The following is a 21,353-nucleotide window of genomic DNA, read 5'->3' as shown; positions in this document are numbered from 1 at the left end:
AAATACTTTAACCACAAGTTTAATAACTTGGCTTCTTTTGACCATTCAATAAATATTTAACAGATTTAAAACACTGGAGTTACAGTTTACGCATTCCTAAAGTGCCTGAGAAAGGTCTCATATAAACTCAGACAAGTCTGATAAATACAGAGCAACAGGATGCCTTTTAAAACTGCAGATACCTTATCAGAGTTGAACCGTTACTGCATGCAGATTGAATGCCAATTGTAAGCAATTGTGTAAATAGTGAGCTTATGGTTTCATGGAAACTGTCAACTTGGAATTACATGGGGAAAAAAAATTGTTATCCATCCATGATGATCCTTCACTCTTTGTTGTCATCATATGCCTGTGTGCAATTTTAAACGAGACCTCAGGATACAGCAAATTGGAAGGATTTCCACATGGTGAGAATTCAAGACTGAATTATCAACACGTATATTGGTAACTTGTGCTGCTCGTGATGTGTTGGTGGCCAGCTGTGAAACTATGTCATTAGTGAAGTAGTGAGTAAAATATTTACTTTGGTAAAAAGGTATTGTTTGGTGATTTAAAACCCCAGAGGTCTGATATTTTTACTCATAATCTTGCCAATGATCATTTTTAAAACTGAATACTAAGCATCAGTACAAACACTGATCTGGGCTCTTATTTATACACATTGCATATGCACTAAACAAGGTCTGAAAGAGGCGTACACCACCTCCGACACAAAAATTGTATTCTATAAAAACAGACTTGATGGGAAGAACTTTAACCCGTGCTTACGACCATTTTTTAGACAGGAAATTGGCGATGCAGAAGTTGAGGTGGAAGCCTGATTGTAGGAATTGTAATATTTTTTGGCCTACGCCAATTTTTGGCTTTTGTCCATGCGTACATTTTCTGTATGGATTGATTATTATTCTTGTGTGTTCTTTATGTGTTGATACGAGGCTTAAAGAAAAACCAAAAGGCTATGAAGCTGTAATGATCAAATTCAAAACTTCCTCAAGGGTAGGCTTGAGGATCTCAGGTCACACTTTGGAGCTTAAGTATACAGAATCTCAGCTATATAACTCAGTGCTAAACCACATTGAGATTTCAAAGTTATTATAAGCATCTTAAAATCAATTCTGAAGTTAATCCTGTTGGATCTCTTTGCTGCTTTTGACACTGTTTATTACAGTATTTTAATTGAATATATTAAAAATTGCGTGGCATCTAAGGTTTGGCTTCAGATTGATTCTGTTGTTATTTCTCAGGAGGGTCACTCTGTGTGTAAACTGGGAATTATTAATTAGCTTCAGTACCGCAAAAATGTGGAGTTCCACATGGATTCATCCTTGGGCCCTTGTTGTTCTTTAAATGCTACCACTTGGTCATATCATTAAAAAACAAAATATCAGTAACCACTTCTATGCTGATGATACACTATTGTACCTTTCCTTTGACACTAATGACACCTTTCTACAGTTTAACTAATCCAAGATTGATGTCATTGGTAAATGACTCATCACTGAATGATATTTCTCCCTCTATTAGTCCCATCTCATCTAACATTACTCTTGCAGAAACCACCTCAAAGTTTTACCAGCATCTTAAATATGATGTCCATTTATGTTTTTTTTTCCAATTGAGAAAATTTTTAAAAATCAGGTCATTTTTATCTTCCAAGAACTTAGAAACAGTAATTGATGTAATTATTTCATACCAGTAAGACTGCTGAAATACACTCTTCTCATGCCTCACACAACAGAACCTCAATAAACTTCAAACCAGATCCAACAGGAGAGAACACATAACACCAGTTTAAAAAAAAAATCACTTTATTGGGCCCCAGTCAGTCTTAGAGTGGATTTTAAAGTTTAAATGTTCAATTTAAGGCTCACAGGGGGTTAGCTCCAGAATACACCACTGATCTCTTGACCTCCTACAAGCCTGAATGAAACCTGAGATCCTATCGTAGGTCATCCCTGGCCATTCCGCGGACAAATGTAGGGCTTTTTTTTTGTTCAAGTCTCCTCAGTTCTAGAGTGAACTGCTGAAGGAGATCAAGGAAGCTAACACATTTTCTTCTTTAAAATCACTATTCTATTTGTTTTTATTGTTGTTTTATTATCTTTAACTGTATGTATAGCACTTTGTAACTTGTTTTGAGAAGTGCTTTATACATGCAGGTATTATTATCAATATTAATAATTAATTTATTTATGTTTTATTATCTGTATGATTCAAGACCTTACTTTAGGTTTTGGTTTATCAGTCTCTTGTTTTTGACATGTCAAGACCTTTCCTTCATTTTAATATTTCAATTTAAATACTGTAAACTACAAAGGCTTGAACAGACAACGGATGGTACATACATCACATTAATGACATGTTAATCCCTGTCCACATCTGAGGCTGTGAGTGTTAGCAAGCAGAGATGTGCTGTGACAGAATGAGGAATTACCTGCTGGGACAATGAGGGGTTGCAAACTGAAGCTAGCTACTGTAAATGGGTCACAGTGAATGTGAAGGAGGATGGAGGAGGGTCAGAGCCCCAGAGGCAAGCCAGCATGCTCACTCTCAGTTCAACATCATGGCTCCTAAAGTTTTCTCGGATACAACGCTGGTTGTGCTCCATAAACAAAACAGGGTACAGGATTGTGTGCTTGAAGATTTGCCTCATCTGAACATCTCAAAATAAGCCTGAGATATCTCAATTCAATTCAAATCAATGGTATCACAACAACACCCAAGGGCACATTCCCAGCATGGTTTAACGTGTAAATTAAGACAAAACAAGGTGCAATCTGTTGGCAGAGTAATATTACAGACAGGCTATATAAATAACCTGTGAAGTGCATAGACAGGCTGACATTTTCACCTTGTATCACCAATGTATTGCAGAAGAAAAAAGGGACGTGGAAATTTGTGTCAATTAGTTCGCCTCCATTTAATTACCAGTGTGTCAGCCAAAGGGTGAAATGTCTCTCCTCTGACCTTCTCTCCTGTGGCCTTACACTCCACAGTGTCATTACTGTACTGCTGGGTGGAGGGGCGGGATGAGTTGCACTACAAGGGAGGCTGGGAGAAGCGGGGAAGGAGAAGGGGAGGTTACAGGGGGAGGACAGGCATGTGGGTGTGTGTATGTTTGTGTATGTGTGGGACTGTCTGGGGAGCGTTGCCGCCTGCTGACCCGGTCATCCATCAGACAGGGTCCATCCATCCACCCAACCCCATATACACCCCCTGCTCTTCTCCCTCCTCCCCCATATAGGGCCCATCAACACGGCTCTCTGCCAGGCCTGGAATCTCCACATTAATTTCTCATCTGTGGCACCCTAATGAGCTCCGCCTGCTCGTCCACCTCTGAGACCCTACTGATTATCAGACAGGGGGGCGACCATTTGTCAATGGCAAGAGGTGGCATTTACACTGCTGACCTTGCTGCCAAGGAGAGGGGAATGTAGGAAAAAACAGAATAGAAAAGGAAAGCAATCAACAGCCGTGGAGCACCATACTGTTTACCATCATGAGCACCACCATGTGTAGGATGATCTTTTTTCATGGTAGTAAAGATGGGGGGGCCTTTACGCTTTACATGTCCAAATGTCCATCTATCTCTCTATCTGGGGGACAAGCCTTGAGGTGTAATCACTTTTTCACATTCCCCATTCACATGAACTTGTTAAATGACTTCTAAAAGGCGAATGTGTTTGTTCCTTTTCTTTGTATCTCTGTTTAAGTGTGTAGAGGCTCGGTGTTGGCTGCAGAGGCGAGCTGTGGGCCTGTGTGCACGCGCCTCAGAGGGAGCAGGGATTTGCCGGTTATTGGATGGAGGGGAGCGGTGTAGGTCTGTGACACCCGCTAACCTTGGCCAGGGCTACTGGGACTCCGGGGGTATCCATCACTGTGGCAGCCCCGAGACCCAGACCAGGGGAAAAGCCACAGAAGTTGCCGGGGGAGGGAAAAAAGCTAGTAAAAATTTAATGCACTCCGCAGAGCGGTCATGTCATACTTGGTTATGGAAAATAATCCCAGATGCCTGCAGTGCTAAAATGGAGCTGTAATGTGCTCGCCTCCTAACCCGGCCTGACAGCCATGATGTACGACTACCATTACCGGAAAATATCACTTCAACTAACCCGTGATCCGGCTCCGCTAAGGGTCATATTATCCATGAGGAACAAATTACACTCCCCCAAAGTAAATACAAATTTCCTACACTGACTGGGTACAAAGCACAGTGGGGGGAGGGGGCAGGCGGGAACGTTACCTATGACAACGCTCTGCAGAGTGACAAGGATGATAAAGTACATGACAAATCACTGGCTGACAGGGTACTCTAGTGCAATCAGCCTCAGCCTCGGCCTAGCGAGCACCCACTCAAGCCTGTAAACACTACTCTCTTCCTTTGGAGGGGGCAAAACACATAATCTTTTAACGCTGACAAGTTGCTCTCTCCTTTTTATTACTCATCCTTCCCACTGCGGTGGAAAGAGGGAGGGTTTTGGCGGGGGGGAGGAGGGGGATATAAAATGGTTTTATGTACAGTGCTGCCGAGTGATTGAGAAACTCGACTCTTCTGCTGTAATTGCCTGAGGGCAAACACAGCAAAACAATAAAGGAAGAGAAACAGCAAATATATTACCAGTTCAGATCTTTATTTTATGTCAAGGACAAACAGGTTCTCTAGGCTACTCTAAAGCACCCATTTAGATCCCTCGCCTCCAATAAGAGCGAAGCACAGCAAATTACAGCACTCCGTTGCATGGCCATTAATAAGACGCAAAGCATTTTCAAAATGGCATTTACAGCTTGTGGCTGCTGATAGAGCGAGTAAATAACACTTAGGAAAGGTGTGGTCTCTATAAAAAAAAGCCCAGAGGCAAGGGAAAGAGAAATAAAAACACGACAGAGTGATAAAGTTCTGCAGATTACAGTACGGAGTCATTGTCTTCAAAAAGGGCCTAAGTAACACGACTGATGAACAGTTAAGCTGGAGAAAGCACTTGAGCACTACGAGATATTCATACTAAACTGTTTGACTGGCAGTTTCAAGGTGCCACTTACTAGCAAAAAATCACTTAAGCATTAGCAAGTCCAGACAGAGTGAGTACCTGAGCGCTCTTGACAATATTACAAAGACAAGGTGCAGAAATATACCGCCGTTAGATTCTAATCAGAGAAGATTAATGTTGAGTGAATGTTTCAGTGCATATATTTTTGAAAAGAAAAAGTGAAATTAAAGAGGCAGGAAGCATCTTCTAAAGTACTTTTCTGAACGTGTACCACCCCCCCCGAGGCTAAGGGGATGTTTCACGGCCCCACTAAAAGGTCTCAGATGTTGGAAAACCTGTTGGTGTTAACTACACCATGAAACAAGGCAATGCTACTGGGGCTTTGGTGGATGCACATGAAACACACCTGAGGCTACAGAGCTCTTTTCAGTGTGCTTTTCCCTGCCAGCAAAGCGGAGCATTGTAACTGGGAACAAGCTGCTCCAAATGAACAGGCCGGTCCTGCCTAGACCTAATAAAAATGACCACCTGATCCTGCCTGGATCCACCAAAAGGATAGAGTGTGGAGAGGATGAGCGCGAGAGCACACTTCGCTGAATGCCTGGGTTTCAGGAGTGGAAGATGGGCCAAGCCGCATGACAGCGACAGACAAACGTGGACATCCTCGCCAGGAAAAAGCTTTGAGAGGTTTTTGGCCCCTCAGCAGGCGTTTTTGCTTCTATCCTACTGCCAAATTAGAGACCACATGATTCCTGAGTGGTCCGGTGTACAGTGTAGGATGAAAAGAAGGCAAATCATCACATTTTACACGAGCAACATAATGAGAATGAAATGAGCTGTAAATAGTCAGGAACAAATACATGACTGCAGTTTTTGTGATCCAGGAACCAGGCATGTAGAGACGTGCACTCAGACACAATCAACCATATTCATTTTTAAATATTGAACATTCATACAGGAGTTTGGAACTGAAGGGTCGCAGTTCAAGTCCCTGTCAAGACCAAATATAGAGTGTGGACTGGTACCTGGAGAGGTGCCAGTTCGCCTCCTAGGCACTGCTGAGGTGCACTTCAGTAAGGCATCGAACCCCCAACTGCCCAGGGCACCTGTCCATGTGCAGTCGCCTTGCTCTGCCATCTCTGTATAGGTCCTGTTTGTGCATATGTGTTTATTTCGGGTCTGTGTGTGTATGACAACAGAATAAAAAAAAAAAACCCTGAATTTCCCCTCAGGGATTAGTAAAGTATATCTTCTTCTTTTCATAGATGTGCAAGTTAGCCATGACAACACAGGCACTAACACTCCACCATACCATCACAGACGCCGGCTTTGAACTTTGTGCTGACAACAATCTGGATGGTTTTCCTCTTTAGCCCGGAGGACAAGATGTCCATGATTTCCAAAAACAATCTGAAACGTGGACTCATCAGACCACAGCACACTTTTCCACTTTGTGTCAGATGAGCTCGGGCCCAAAGAAGTCTGCGGCATTTCTGGATGTGGTTGACGTATGGCTTTCGCTTTGCAAAGTGTTAACTTAAGTCTTAACTTACATTTGTAGATGCAGTGATGATGAACTGTGTTTACTGACAATAGCTTTCCAAAGTGTTTCTGAGCCCATGTAGTGAAATCCTTTATACAGTCATGGGTTTTAATGCGCTGACGTCTGAGGGATCAAAGGTAACAGACATTCAGTACTGGTTTTCAGCCATGTGCAGAGATTTCTCCGGATTCTCTGAATGTTTTGATGATGTTATGGATTGTAGATTGTTATTCTTAAACTGCTGGACTGTTTGCCAACACAGTTTTTCACAAAGTGGTGAAACTTGTGCTGTAATTGCTTGTGAACACCTGATGCCCTTCCCAATCACAATACTATCATCTGTTACCAATTAACCTGTTAACCTGCAAACAAGTGTTGCTGTCATCAACATTAGGATAACTTTATATTTACAAAAAATAATAAATATTCAGTGTGAACATTATGTCATGTGAATATAGGTTGAAGAGGATTTGTAAATTACTGCATTCTGTTTTTCTTTTTTGGAATCAGGGTTGTATGTCTGTCACATTTTTCACATACAGCATATACCTTTAAAGACGATGTATTCACCTCTCCCGTCTCATAATCCGAGCTCTGATTGGATTGCTTGATACTGGCAGAGAGAAAGGAAGACCTGCAGTAATGGGGCCTTAGCAGAGATGCTAATGATAACGCATATAGAGCTAATAATACCAGTGTTGTGTGACGAGTGACTGCAGTGTGCCTGCCTCCTACCTGTCTCCCACTATGCCATTAACATGTCATGTTGGAGAGGGCCCATCCTACAGGTCACTTCATAATGAGCAAATGCTCTGACAGTTCCCAACACATGCAGACACACACTCACACACAAACACACGAGCAGGATTGTGTGCGCACATACTTTGAGATGCGAATAGCTGTCTCTTATCAGAGTCTGGCAGCTCCCGCCGACACGGCGGAGGCCTTCTACACCAGGCAGAACATGATTTCTCCTGGGAACACTTTTTCCATTTCCTGCTTTTGAAGGGAAACTAAATAAGCCACGTTTGTCCTCATCTGAATACATTTGACCCATTAAAATGACTCCGCTCTCCTGCGTCCTTCTCTGCTGCGGTGATGTAAAGTAGGCCGTGTCGCCCACAGAATGCAAATGACAACAGTGGCGGTGGGTGTAGCGCACCCGGCGCCTGGCAGGTGCAGATAGTGGCAGAGGTGACGTGGACTAAGGAGGGGGTAAAAGTGTTGAGTGGGTGCTCCAATTACTCCCTAGCATTGAGGAAGAACACATGAGTCAGCCCCTGTCATAGGGGTCCCCTATTTACTAATTCACTCCTCTGTTACTTTAACACACAATTAATCAATGACAGGAAGGTGTAGTCGGCGCTGTTCATCAGGAGCGTAACGTGAGCCAGGGTGAATTAATACAGTCACTGGGGGGATTACAGCTTACCATGCTCTCTCTCTCTTCCTGAAACAAAAAGGAATTGCCACCGAGACAGGAGCAATTTAAATCGACAACACTGAGTAATGACTCAATTTGCTGCACAGTCTAAACACCACAAGCAAATGGCATTACTAAATCATTAGAGTTGATCTAGATCTCTGGTTAGAAGTCACTGGATGATATGGCTGCTCTTACAATCTGTGAGGTGCGCTCAAACTGTAAATACCTGGATATTAGAAAAGGAGCTGCACTGAATACTTTACAGACAGCTAAAAGCAAACGTATCGATACTTACAGGCACTTTAATATTGCAATCCATAAACCAAATATGGCAGCCATTATTAAACAGTACAACCATACCTTTTAAAACCAACAAACAACTTAGGTATTAGGGCTGCCCCTTAATAGTCGTCCAAATATTAGTCGACCAGAAAGGTTATTAGTCGGCAAGATTTCATTGGTAGTTGCAGCAAAAAAAACCAAACAAACAAAAAACCTCTATTAGGAGCTGCATCTTGTCAAAATAAATCAAAACCTATATGACTGGACCATGTGGGAGTTTAATTTGAAAGGACAGACACAGGAAGAGGCCACGCTCAGCAGTCAGACAGGAGTCAGGTTACAAACCAGTCACAGCCGACAGATATCTTTCCCTTCTTCTGTAAATATTCAGTCTGATAAATACGGAAAAGTTGATCATGTTACTGCAGGGCTACCCGGAGCTTTACATCTGTCCCACAGACAACAGGCCTACACACTTATAAACAGCTCCTGGAAGAAGATCAGCTCTGCACTCAGGATTTCACTTAATGCTTGTTGAGGTTGCTTAGAAACTTAGACGCAACCTGCTGCCTCTGCCATCTTGAAAGCTGGCACAAAAAAGGCACAAGAGTAGTGCCCAGCGCCCGACCTTGCGTTTTCCATGTGGTTAAAGACATGGCATGTGTACGGTCCCTAATTTCCAGGGCTGGTACCTGCGGTTATTCCACAGGCTAGTTAATAACATGTCGGGCAGGAAATCCAAAGTGTGGGATCATTTTGAGAAGGTGAAGGACGAACCCAAGGTGATATGTAAACTCATCTTTATTGGTCGACTACAAACATGACGTATCATCTGAAACATGGAAGTAGCTACATGCCCATTAGCCCACAGCGTCATTAACAGGCGGCTCGCTCAGTGTGTGACGTGCACTTGTAGATAAAATATAGGCCTATATTAATGAAGGTTCATTAGTACGCTTTTGTATTTCTCTGTAATGTAGCACAGTGTTAACAATGTTACTGACACTATTCTTTCTCACACCTTCAACTCAAACCATTAATAATTAAATTAATATCGTAAACATGCAGGTGACTAGTTGACTAATGGTCGGGGGCAGCCCTAGTAGGTATACAGTATGCCATGTTGTTTTAAAAATCTATTCTTATCCTTTTCCAGTGCTATGTACTTTGATAATTTGATCTTGCCAATAGAAAAATGTTTGATAGCCTATTACAAAGAAATTAGGTGAATCAGGCTTAACTCACTGAGCATACAACACCACACTCTCCTAACCGTCACAGTTTTAGCTCAGCCATGAATGTGCAGTATCTGCATGCACATTTTGTAACGACAAAAATGTTTTCTTGCTCCACTCTCTTCAGCTTTTGTATTGATTTCTAGTATTTGTACACTCCCACGCAGTAGTGCTAAGGAGTAGTATTGCCTGTGACCAAGTATCTCTAATGCTTATTTTGTAATTGGCATGAAATCTAGTTTGTGCTTTTACAGTCCCATGATAACAAGAACTGGAAATTTAGGTGACACATTAACCTTCCCTCAAGCGCCATCATCAGCCCAAACTTTTAAATCTGCATACTGTACTGTATCTTTACAACAGTTATTAAAATTAAAGTAATTGTTTTACAAGCACAAAATATTAATGACTTCCATACAGCTCCCAGTCCATTCCTCATGCAGACACGTGTGCTGCACAGATTCTGCCATCTACTGAAAAGAACTTATATTTAGTGATCTTTTTCGCAATGCCAGGCCAAGCCTTGGTTAGCCCTGCAAAAATTAAAATACAACTGTAACAAAAGTGAAAAAAAAAAAATTGTGAATGTTTCAGCAAATACTCGAGAGTGTGACACCACAGAAAGCCATAGATCTTGACAGTAGGAGGTGCTGATTGAGACTCAAGGAACAGAAATAAGCAATGACAGGATTGTGTTTCTTTCAATTAGCAAAAGAATGTGTAAAAATCAGGCAGACAGGGTGACCGATAGACAGTCAGATAGATAGATTGATAGATATGGCACCAAACAAGCACTGCACTTAAGACTGAGATATGCTTGTTAGTATCAGCTTTCAGCTAAAGACAGTCTGCACCCTCAGCCCTGGCTGTCACAGCAGTCTCATTTAAATGTCATCTAAATCCTAAAAACCCAGAACAGTTCGATTTAGATTTTGCACATCATTAAGTCATTTATAATTAATGCGCTGCTAATTAAGGCTTTCTCATAGTTATTAACAGGATGTTTAATTCTAATTACATTAAATTCACAGTCTTAAAGAAAGTCTAATATTTGAATCTTATTGAAACCAGATAAAGGGCGCCTTAAATGATCCAAGCACATTTAATAGTATATGAAAAATGACTGAATATGAGGCTTACCTTGTCGTCTTGGTCACTCTCCGTGTCACACTGCAAAACACACAGAAAGACAAAGTTGAGAATGAGAAATAATGTGTTTATATTCTTGATTTATAGCAGTTCCTTCTTAGGTTGGACTCAATTTCAACACACGTGAGTGCAGTTTTCTAATTTACCTTAACAAATGGCACATCTTGTCATTTCTTTAATGATGAACTTATCACACACTCATATTCAGAGTCTGAATATCATCAGATCACTTCATTAGCCGACACAAGCACAGGAATGCGAAACAAAGCAAATTTCTCACGAGCAGCTGTGCCCTTGTTAACATGTGATATTCAGACGGAGCTGGAATCTCAAAACACTAACCGCTACTCGAATTGTAATTCCATGATGTGTGTTCCTGCTTGAGGCTGGGAATGGAGAAATGACAAGAGGAGGAAGGAAACTTTGTAATGGAGGGAGGAAAAAGTGGTTGGATTTCATTTTTTCTTTCCAATTTCAATTTCAAGGTCCACTTAATTCTTTATCAACTAATTAGTGTGATGCTGGGTGACTGGCGGCCCTCAACGTTGTGCATATGGCTGAGGTGCAGAGAAGCACTGGAGTCGGTAATGAAGAAGGCACTGGGGGGGAATATGGGCAGGGGTTGGCACAGTGTGTGTGTGTAGGCGGGGGGACCGAGAGTGCAGGGAGGGGTTGGTGGGTGTCGATTAAAGTAGGGAGGGAGTGAAGGAAGGGGGTGAAATGATTGACAGCTCAGGGAGTGAGCGACAGAAGGCCCTGGCGTTTTTTCCTCCTCTCCCTTTTTTTTTTGCTTCCATCTCTTGTTTTTTTGCTGATCTGGGGCCCTGCAGAGCTCAAAGGTAGCTGGCTGGGCTCGTGGCTGCTCTGTTTCTGAGGCTGGACGGTAAAAAGGGGGCCTTGCGAGCTCAGCAGGAGCATAGCATCCAATTTACAGGCCTGTCCCACACGGCCCCAGGGGCCGCCCGCGGCACACTGCCATGATGGTCAGCTCCAGCAGCTCATAAATTATGCAGAGGCAATAAACGCACTGGGCAAACACTCCTCAGACGTTTCCCTGCTCTCCATTTCTCTCTCACTCTCTCTCCCCACCACCCACAGCATTCCATCCCCCATTTTAATACACTGTGCAGAGAGCCAGCAGCCCCATAGATTGTCAGCTGGAAGAATAAATATGGATAATGAAAGACGAGTGCAGATTCTGATTACACGTGAATGTCTGTGTAATACAGAAAGCGGCACACTGTGTGCATTTATGCACATCAATTCTAGCTTGTGAATAAATAGGCGTGTCATCCACGTATCTCTCGCTCTTATGCAGCCTCCCGCACAGGACTGACTAATGCAGCAGCAGACTAGATCTGATGAGCAGTATTAGCCATCTCAACTGCCTCCATGTATTCAGGCCTCTCAGAATGTGACAACAGTAATGTGACCGAGCACTCATTAGCTGCTTCTCTGCCTGTGCGCACTACACACCCGGGAACACAGGCATGCGACGGGTTCAAATAATGGACATCATTTGAGTTTTTGCACTGTGTTGTGATCCATGAAAAAACACTACCAGCCTTTCTTTCTCGTGTTCCCTTTTTACGCTCTCCCTCCTTTCCCTGTTCGCGGGCTGTGCAGCCAATTGCTTTGATTGCCAAGATAGAAGCCGGCTGGAATGACTTGCCCTTGCTTGTGAAGCAAATGGAACATGCTAATGGAACTCATCGTATTACCCGATGCAAAAGTGCCATAGCTCATTACTTTAAGATAAAAGGATATCATTGTAGACGGCAAGCAGAATTGACTTTCTGTGCTGCGACTTGATGATGATTTAATCAACTGCTCTCTTTCACTTCTCATCCCTGCGCCTGTCGCTTTCGCAGGTGCCACTAAACGAAGCACTCACACGGCTAGTGGGGGAGAGAAAAGAAAAGAAATTGCTGTCATTATTTTTTTTCCCTAGGAATAGAGGTATGCAAATTTCCCAGAGCGACAAAGGGTGGAAAAAAGGGAAAACTTAATAAAATGGAAATACCTTTATAATGAGCAAAGTAAAAAATCCTGAGATCAGGCCTGACAGGCGAGGGCAGGCAATTTGATCGTCCTTACAGTGCAGACGCCAAAGCTCCCTTGAACTCGCTGCTCGGGTACAGAGCAAAAAGTAACAAATAATAACATCTCTAAAAGATAAAAAAACACATCTCAGGCATACAAACAAGTCAGAGCTGTCACTCACTGATAAGTGATCATAGTGAACTAATGCGTTGCCTCATGCATAAAGCAACCTGAGGTGGGGGAAAAGAATCCCTGTATATCTGGAATTTTTTCGCTCCTTGTATTTCTACTTACTGACTTCTACATTAGGAAACGGAAAGCTAGAAAGACTCGGCTTTGCGCTTGGAAATGTCATGAATGATTGGTACACCTCATCATTAATAACTGAGGCATGGTATTGTTTTAGGAGGTAAGCACGAGCTCAGAAATCCAGTTATTGCTACTGACGGGTGAGTATATAAATCTGCAGAGCTATGGTTAACTGCAATGTCAAAAACACTTTAAACCAATCCTGGGCAGCCATGCTTAATGAAAAGACATATGTCAGAGGTTTAAAATGACTGTCAAAAATGAAAAGATTATACAGAAGAGAGGGGAACAAAACACAACAACAATGGTCCTATTGAGATCAGTGGAGTTAGGGTCTGACAGGCGGTAGGAAATGGGTCTTATTTAAAGCAACATTCGTGTACAATAAGGAAACCATTAGTCCTGGGAGGGGGCTGACAAAGAAAAGTGATACTCTATCCAGGCCCACTGCTATTTACACAGGGCAAGCATTATACTGTAAGCTAGACCCCAGTGTTAAGTTTAAGTAACACAGGAATGTCAAACATTAGCGTCAGCTCTAAGAGCTGTTGATGTTGGCCTGTATCCGGAGCACTTCTGATTGCCCCTCTGCTCTCACGCGGGCCTCTCTTTTGGCTGAGTGCTCTTACAAATTTCCCTACTCTCTGTCCAAGCATCGAGCCTTTTGTTTATATTGGTCTGAAAGTAGGAGTAAATTATTCTTGTCCTAAATCCTCTCCAGCTGAGAGTAATACTGGCCCAATACAAGGGGAACATAAGGAGCCATGGGCCGAATGCTAAATGATGCCGCTTTGCTATCGTCCGTAGCAGCGGGGCTCACCAAAGTCTCCTGCTAAAGCTACCCGCAGAAAAATGTCTGTGCTAAAGAGGTAACCACATCACACAGGAACGCATGCAAAGCGAGTATGCCATGTTCTCTTTTCTAACATAACCTTCTGGAAATCCACTGGTCCACAAATACTAACAGATGTTAAGTCAATCAAGGAAAAAGATGACATGCATAACCGATATTTTTGAAGGCAAACAGAGTGTGTTTAACAGGCTTATTATAAATATGGATCTGATGTCCCTGCAAGTTGTCTCTAATCTAATATTTTCGAAAATGGCATCTTCTTAAGTCTGGATCTGCGATGGATTCGTATTGTCGCCCCCATGAGTGACGTTAGCCTCAGGTTATGCTGGTTGCTATCCATGACCTTAGAATTAATTACGGTTGATATGGGCTTCATTAAAGCGGCCCGATGCACCGAGGATGGTGTCTGTTTATCAGCCTGAGCCAGGTTGTCCTGAAGGATGGCTGAAGGGGTTAAAGCCCAGGGAAGGAGCCAACCTGCCTGCATGCCTGGGAGCTGGAAAGACAGCATGAAGGATGGCAGCCATTGCCAGGGTCAGCTATGACAGTGCCAATTTGATGTGCTGTCGTCGAGGGCTCCTCATTCCCTCCTCCTAACAGCTCCTTCCTGATATAGCTGCGCGTCCTGATGGTTTTCTGATGCAAACAGTCACATGGCAAAATGGTTTTCTCCCCTCCCGCCGCATCCTCCTCCATCTGCTGCTGGGGCCTGGGTGCCGCCGACCGCCTGCCTGTCACAGCGTGCGTGGAAATTAGCTGGGGAGGAGGTGCTCGCTTGTGCTAATTACATTTTAATCATTGGAAATGTGTTGGCAAATCAAGCCTTGATTGCCATCTTGGAGCCCAGTGCTTCTCTCTGCAGGTTGGGGATAGGGATGGGGGGGTGGAGGTTTGTGGGGCTAGAACGTGGCTGAGCCCAGACTCGCCGAGCTGGACGCCACACTCTCCACCACGGCTTGATATGGCGGCATGCCTGGCCTACCACTGGGTAGGGGCTGTGCCACATTATTCATGGGGAATAGAGGAAGAGCGGCATGGCGAAATGGGGATCTGTGCCATGCTTATTCTCAAATCCCCCACTCACACCTCCCGTATCCCTCTCTGTTTCTCACCCACACATTACACAGTCTGCCAGTCCCGCCACTGTGAATTGAGGAACAACAAATAGAGCCGGGCAGGAGGAGACTGATGAGCTCAGAGTTTGCTACACAGCACCTGCTTTGGCACACAAAGCTGGAGCAGCAGGCCCCGTCACAATACGCTTGCAAATTACTTTCTTATAACACAGAAATAAAAAAAAAAATAGAAGCTGACTTGGCTACATCAAATTTAGACTTTTCCTAGAAAAAAATAGGAATAATCTTAAGGTTGGCAACAAGAGTGTGGCTGATACATGTTGCTGACTGGAGATGCAGATATGGTCCAGTTTGTAGGACTGTACCAGACACATGAATACTAGAGCTGTACAGATTAATAGACTGCTAACTAATGTGATAATCTATTAATTGGTCTGAGTACTTAAAATCTCTAATTCCAGCTTCTTCAATGTGAATATTTGTTGGTTTGTTTACTCCTCTCTGACAGAAAAGAGAATATGTTTCAGTTGTTACCAGTACAAGATATTCACGAATGTTATCATTGGCTTTTAGAAACAGTGATCAACGTTTTTCAACATTTTCACATTTTATGAACCAAAAAAAAAAAAAACAATCCATGAATTGGGAAAATAATCAACAGATGAATCAACAGTGAAAATAATCATTAGTTGCAGCCCTAATGACCACTATGTTCAACCACCGGTTGCAAACAGCTCTGTCACCCACTGCGACTGATGATGTGCCCTGGGTAGACCTTTGTTAGAAAGACTTTCTTTGGTCACTACAGACTGGCACTGTATATTTAGTTGGGGTGCCCCCGACTAGGAATATTCCTAGTCAAATGACTGTTGTTATTAGTTAAGACACAGGCAAGTGCAACAGTTGGCTTACGTTGCCGCGAGTTCAGTTTGGTGTGTCTGGGCCTCCATACGTTCTTATCAACTGGCTTGAACTAGTATTGCTAACAACATCTTGGTTTTCCAACTTCTTGTACTGGTACGCAATCAACTCGGCTGTGAAGTAATTCCCAGCTCTGACCTCTGAGAAGAGCTGACGCACTGGTATAATTTCCGCTAAGTATAAGTGTCAGCTCTATGTAGAACCTACGCCGTAGCCTACGCACATGGACTACACCGTTGTGAGCATTTATACTGTGTGGTGGTGTATCTGTGTCACTCTGCAGTTACACCTCCAAAACACTAGTCAGCAGAAGGGTTTCTGGGAAGTGCTGTAAAGTTTAGTTGATTCAAAACACACATTAAACAAGTAGACAAATCAGCTTCACTATAACTCGCAGCATTCACAGAAAAAGCACTTGTCCTTTGCTGGATACATTTTCCCGACAAATAGAACATGCTAATGTTTTTAGCACAAGCCTATGGCATTTTACATTGTGTAAATTAGCTGAGCAGCTAATGGACTTTTCTACTCATATGAAGCCAGGGACAACAGCAACATTTAACAAACGTAACGTTACAAAATTCAGCTCCATTACAACTCACAAGTTTCACTGCCAAAAAAAACTGACTAAACACGTTTTCCAAACAAATACAACGTGCTAACGTTATTAACACAAGCCAAAGGCATTTTACATTGTATAAATTAGCCTAACGACGAGCAGATATTTCCTCTGCTCATACGAAGCCAAGATAAATCACATACAAGAGGCTTTATTGTCTTCACAATTTATTGTTTCTTATCTGTGAAATAAAAGTAAATAAAGGCTTAGTTTCGACTGAGGCAAATGGTTTCAGCTTACAAACATAGTCACGAGGTCTGCGTCCCCGCAATGTGTAGTTACATTTCTGTGGAGGTAAATGTCAGGATACGGTCTAAGCTCTACGTCGACGCAGAGCCTACGCCGTCGGTACGGAGTTGATTCAACGCAGAAGTATAAATACCGCATAAATGGAACATACCAACATGTCCGAATGTACCCTGCGCTCAAGTGACTCCACAGTTTATTGAATCTCAAATAAACTAGAACTAACACCTGCAGACACACATTTCATAAAAAGGTAGCCATAAAGACAGTAACGTAAACACACCTAAAAGTTCAGCGAGTGGAAGGAAATTCAACATGACATGCCTGACTGGGACGCATCATTAAAATAAGCAGAGTTCTGTGGCGATGACATCGAACATCTAATTTCCACAGCATCTGCTTGATGTCCAACTGTCATATAAAAGCGTTGTAGGAAAAAAAAGACCTAAAAAAAATCACCATGAAAAGAAAACAGCACAGCTTGAGTGTCTGAGACAGTCTATATAGTCACACAAGGCAAACGCCTCTTTCATTAGCCAAGAATGTTTCGTCAGGGAGGACCAGACTTCTGTCTGGACTAATATAGCCAGGTCTGATCCACATGTGCAGCGCTGGCCAAATGCAGCAGGCCAACATCTGAATGCAATTTCCCTTCAAATGTAAAACTTTATCCAGTAGATATTCAATTTGACCGCAAACTCTGGATTCCACTCACTGGGGCAGCGGAGCTAAAGGAGGGACGACGGAGAGGAGGGCAGAAAAATGAAGCCTTCCATAAAATAATAAGAACTTTATAGTCTGTGACCTCTGGTTTCAATACTCTGGAGTACATTCTTTTGTGTTTTATTTCACTGGACTGGGCCAAAACTTACTGAAAGAATATTTGAAAGAAATTTTCGAAACCTTCTCGTTATTAATTCTATATTGCTAACGTATGATTTACATTATAATAGCACCGCTGATGTCACATAAGAGAGCTGGCAGTGCCATGTGTGCAAAGGGACTGCACGTCAAGGTGTGAGCAGAGAAATGACGAGGAGCAAGTGTCTGAAATGCAGATACACAAGACACATTCACACACTCCTGAATGCCTGGGATGAAAAGATATGTTCAGAAGGCATACAAGTGGTATGTGTGTGTATGTGTGTGTGTTCCATTCTGTTTGAGTGTGGAGGAAGGTAGGACATTTACCTCAACCAGAGATGTGGCAGCGTACAACTGAAGTGATGCTTGGCAGAAACAGATGTTGCCGCAGGGTAAACCTCTCTGTTGATCAGTCCCATCCACCCACCCACCCAACACACACACACACACACACACACACACAGACACACACACACACACACACACACACACACACACACACCTGACAAGGACCAGGGTAGGAAGGAAGGAACAGAGAGGTGCAGCACTTTGCTTTCTTAAAAATCCATTTGTTACACAAGCAAGTTCAGTATCTCTCTTTCTAGAATCATCTCAACGCTGTTCTCCCGGCTACAGGCGCCCGGAGGTGGGAAGTGTTTACTGGTTATCTGATAGAAATGAAAAAAACATAAGACACAGCTGCAAGTGTGGGCGCATACACAAACACCCACAAACACACACCTTGCCTCACCCCAACTCTGCACTCTGTTTCCATAAGCCAAGAGGGGACTGAGGCACCGAGCAGATGCTGGATTAATCAAAGATTAATAGAAGGATTTTGAGATAATTACATACATCAAACTGCATTGTTTGTGCAGTAATGGTGACTCCCCCGAGACGAGTCCTCTTGGTGTGTATTTTAAGTACACCACATGCTAGACATTAACAATGATGTGATTTGGCATCTTCATTACAGCAATCTGGCCGCACACATAAACAATCAATTTGTGGAATGCTCCTAGAAAAGCAGAATTTCCTGTGTATCCTAAAGACAAACTGGATTACTGGAGAAGAGGAAGTGGGCAAGTACTGTGATGGGGGAATTCTCAGCAAATAACGAGACTGAACAGGCACATTTGGCCTCTTTTCACTCCTGAGATGTTGGAACAGTGGAATTTCTGATTATTAAGCCTCAATACTTTTTGTTATCGACTGAAATGTTTCTGTCAAACCGAGCTTTGATAGCATGTTGAATATCAAACACTGGTGTTGGATGCTTCGTCAGATTCATACTCCTGGTTTGCTTCTTCTTTGATGAGTTTCCGAGTTATATCAATTTAGACTTTAAGTTTAAACAAGAATGGCTTCTTTTGTTAAATGAAAAAAAGATTTTATAGACAAAAATCTTGCTATTCCTCAAAGTTAAAACAAACAATAACAATGAAAAAACCTGTGTTAAATATGGGTTTCTGAGACTGTAATTTGGCCAGTGTGTTCTGCTTCTGTGTTTACCTGCTATTCCAGTGTGATTGGTCAATACCACACAGACTATAAACAGAAACCAGGATATTCTGATAGTAAAATCTTGTCCTGTCACCTGCAGATTCTGCACACACATGCAGATAGAGTGAATAATGTGCAGCCAGCGGGTCATTATTGTGAAATATTACACAGCTACTTACTAAAGAAATCAATAATCTGACAAAACTATCAATTTAGAAATTATTTTACTGATTTAAAAATCATTTTACTGCTTCCGTTAAGTATGGCTGGGCAGCAGTTACTCTCAAAATGCAAAGTATTACATATTACTAGTTATCTTCATCTGAAAGTAATTAGTTACTTTACAATATTTCTCTCTCTTCTTTCTTTCCTTTTTGGTTACTTTCCCCAGAATTACCTCAGAAATGTTCATTATAAATGGATACAGGTCATATTGTTTGACAGCAGGAAATCAACACACAGAAGCTCCAGTTTATTACAGTTCATTTCAAATCCAGTGCTGCAGGTCTGACCCATTCATGCATTCACATACAGTGGGTACCACTTTGGATTAAAATCCCCTGCTTATATGAATAATAGTGTGATGATGTAGAACAATTAAATAGCCTAGACCTTTTTAAATGAATGAATCCCCTTGAACACAGGGAGGATCAGAGTCTGATAATTATGAATTATGGATAAATGACTGTGGTAAATGGTAATGGATTGCATTTGTATAGCGCCTTTCTAGTCATCTAGTGACCACTCAAAGCGCTTTTTACACTACGAGTCAAGTTCACCCATTCACACACACATTCATACACTGGTGGCCGACGCTACCATACAAGGTGCCACCTGCTACTCAGTTTTAAAACACTCACACACTGATGGAGCAGCCATCGGGAGCAATTTGTGGTTCAGTATCTTGCTCAAGGATACTTCAACATGCAGCCTGGAGGAGCCCGGGATCGAACTGCTGATCTTTTGACTGGTGGATGACCCGCTCTACCTCTGAGCCATGGCTGCCCCATAGGACACACAATAAACAAATATTGAGATTAGCACAACAAACAGAATATTGTGCCACCAACTCACTAAGACAAATGCAAATTAATACACCGGAGTTGGAAGAACCACCTACTGGTTCCCAGCGTGCTGGTCAGCTACAGCAGCACCAGAGAGACAGTTATAAGAACAGGACGGTGTGCCCTACAACTTGCTCTGCAGTTGTAGGGGATGTGAATGGAAACACATCCAACATATACTAACATTGGGGCGCTGGTGGCTTAGTGGTAGAGCAGGCGCCCCATATACAAGGCTGTTGCAGCAGCGGCCCGGGTTCAACTCCAGCCTGTGGCCCTTTGCTGCATGTCACTCTCCCTCTCTCCCCCTTTCACGCTTGTCTGTCCTATCCATTAAAGGCTAAAAAAGCCCCAAAAAATATCTAAAAAAAAAACAAAAAAACGTATTCTAACATTGACCAGAGCTATCTTTCCGGCAAATACAAAGTCTGGTGTTACCAGTTCACACTTTACCAAAGCCTGATGTGGCCACTGAAGATGAGTGAAATAACATCAACAACAGCGGAAAAACTGGACGCCAAAGCCAACAATTACATCCGGAAGTGGCTAGGGCTCCCAAGGTGCCTCTCTGATGCCGCCCTGTTTGGGAGAAATGCCCCGCAGCTACCACTGAAGTGCACTGCAACTGGGTACAGGCTGGAGAAGACCAGGCTGGTGCTGGAACTCAGGCAGTGAAGTGACCACTTGGTCAGGACTGCCAGAGCTCTGATCCGAACAGGCAGAGCATGGAAGGCAGAAGACTGCGTGGACAGTGCCAGCTCCAGACTCAAACATCAAAAGCTAGTTGGAATAACCCAACAAGGAAGACGTGGCCTGGGCAGAGGAGAGCCACAGAAGCTTTGGTCCAAAGCATCGGCAAAAGACAGAAGGGCCATGGTGGTCACAGAAGTGACAAGGATGGAGGAAGACAAACTCCTTGTGAAGTCTGTTGGCCAATGCCAGCAAGGCCACTGGACAAAGTGGGAGGGCATTCTCCCAAGGGCAGTGGGGTGGAACAACCTATGGAAGATGCCCCAGGCAAGGCTCGGCTACCTAGTCAGAGCCACGTATGACACCCTTCCTAGCCCATCAAACCTGGCAAGATGGTATGGCACAGAGGAGAACTGTGCACTAAATTACTACTTTACTGCTAAAAAGTAATATGTTGCTGTAACATGTTACATCTGTAATGCATTACCCTCAACAATGCTGGGCAGTATATTGATATTATATCAATATCGCCTTTTCCTGGTTTC

At 42.9% G+C, this 21,353-nt stretch overlaps 1 protein-coding gene across 13 annotated transcripts in view; it reads right to left on the bottom strand.

Moving 5' to 3' along the window:
- Positions 1-21,353, bottom strand: part of auts2a (activator of transcription and developmental regulator AUTS2 a) — a 447,510-nt gene that overhangs the window by 131,656 nt on the left and 294,501 nt on the right. For all 13 annotated transcript variants that reach the window (XM_049592774.1, XM_049592780.1, XM_049592778.1 and 10 more), the window contains one exon: positions 10,615-10,644. In XM_049592774.1, coding sequence (XP_049448731.1) covers positions 10,615-10,644 — 30 coding nt within the window. The remainder of the gene's footprint in view (positions 1-10,614; positions 10,645-21,353) is intronic.

Source organism: Epinephelus fuscoguttatus, linkage group LG12, assembly GCF_011397635.1.
Source record: "Epinephelus fuscoguttatus linkage group LG12, E.fuscoguttatus.final_Chr_v1".
Lineage (NCBI taxonomy): Eukaryota > Metazoa > Chordata > Actinopteri > Perciformes > Serranidae > Epinephelus > Epinephelus fuscoguttatus.
The sequence above is the reverse complement of the archived record's forward strand: the minus strand, read 5'-3'. Positions and strand labels throughout refer to the sequence as shown.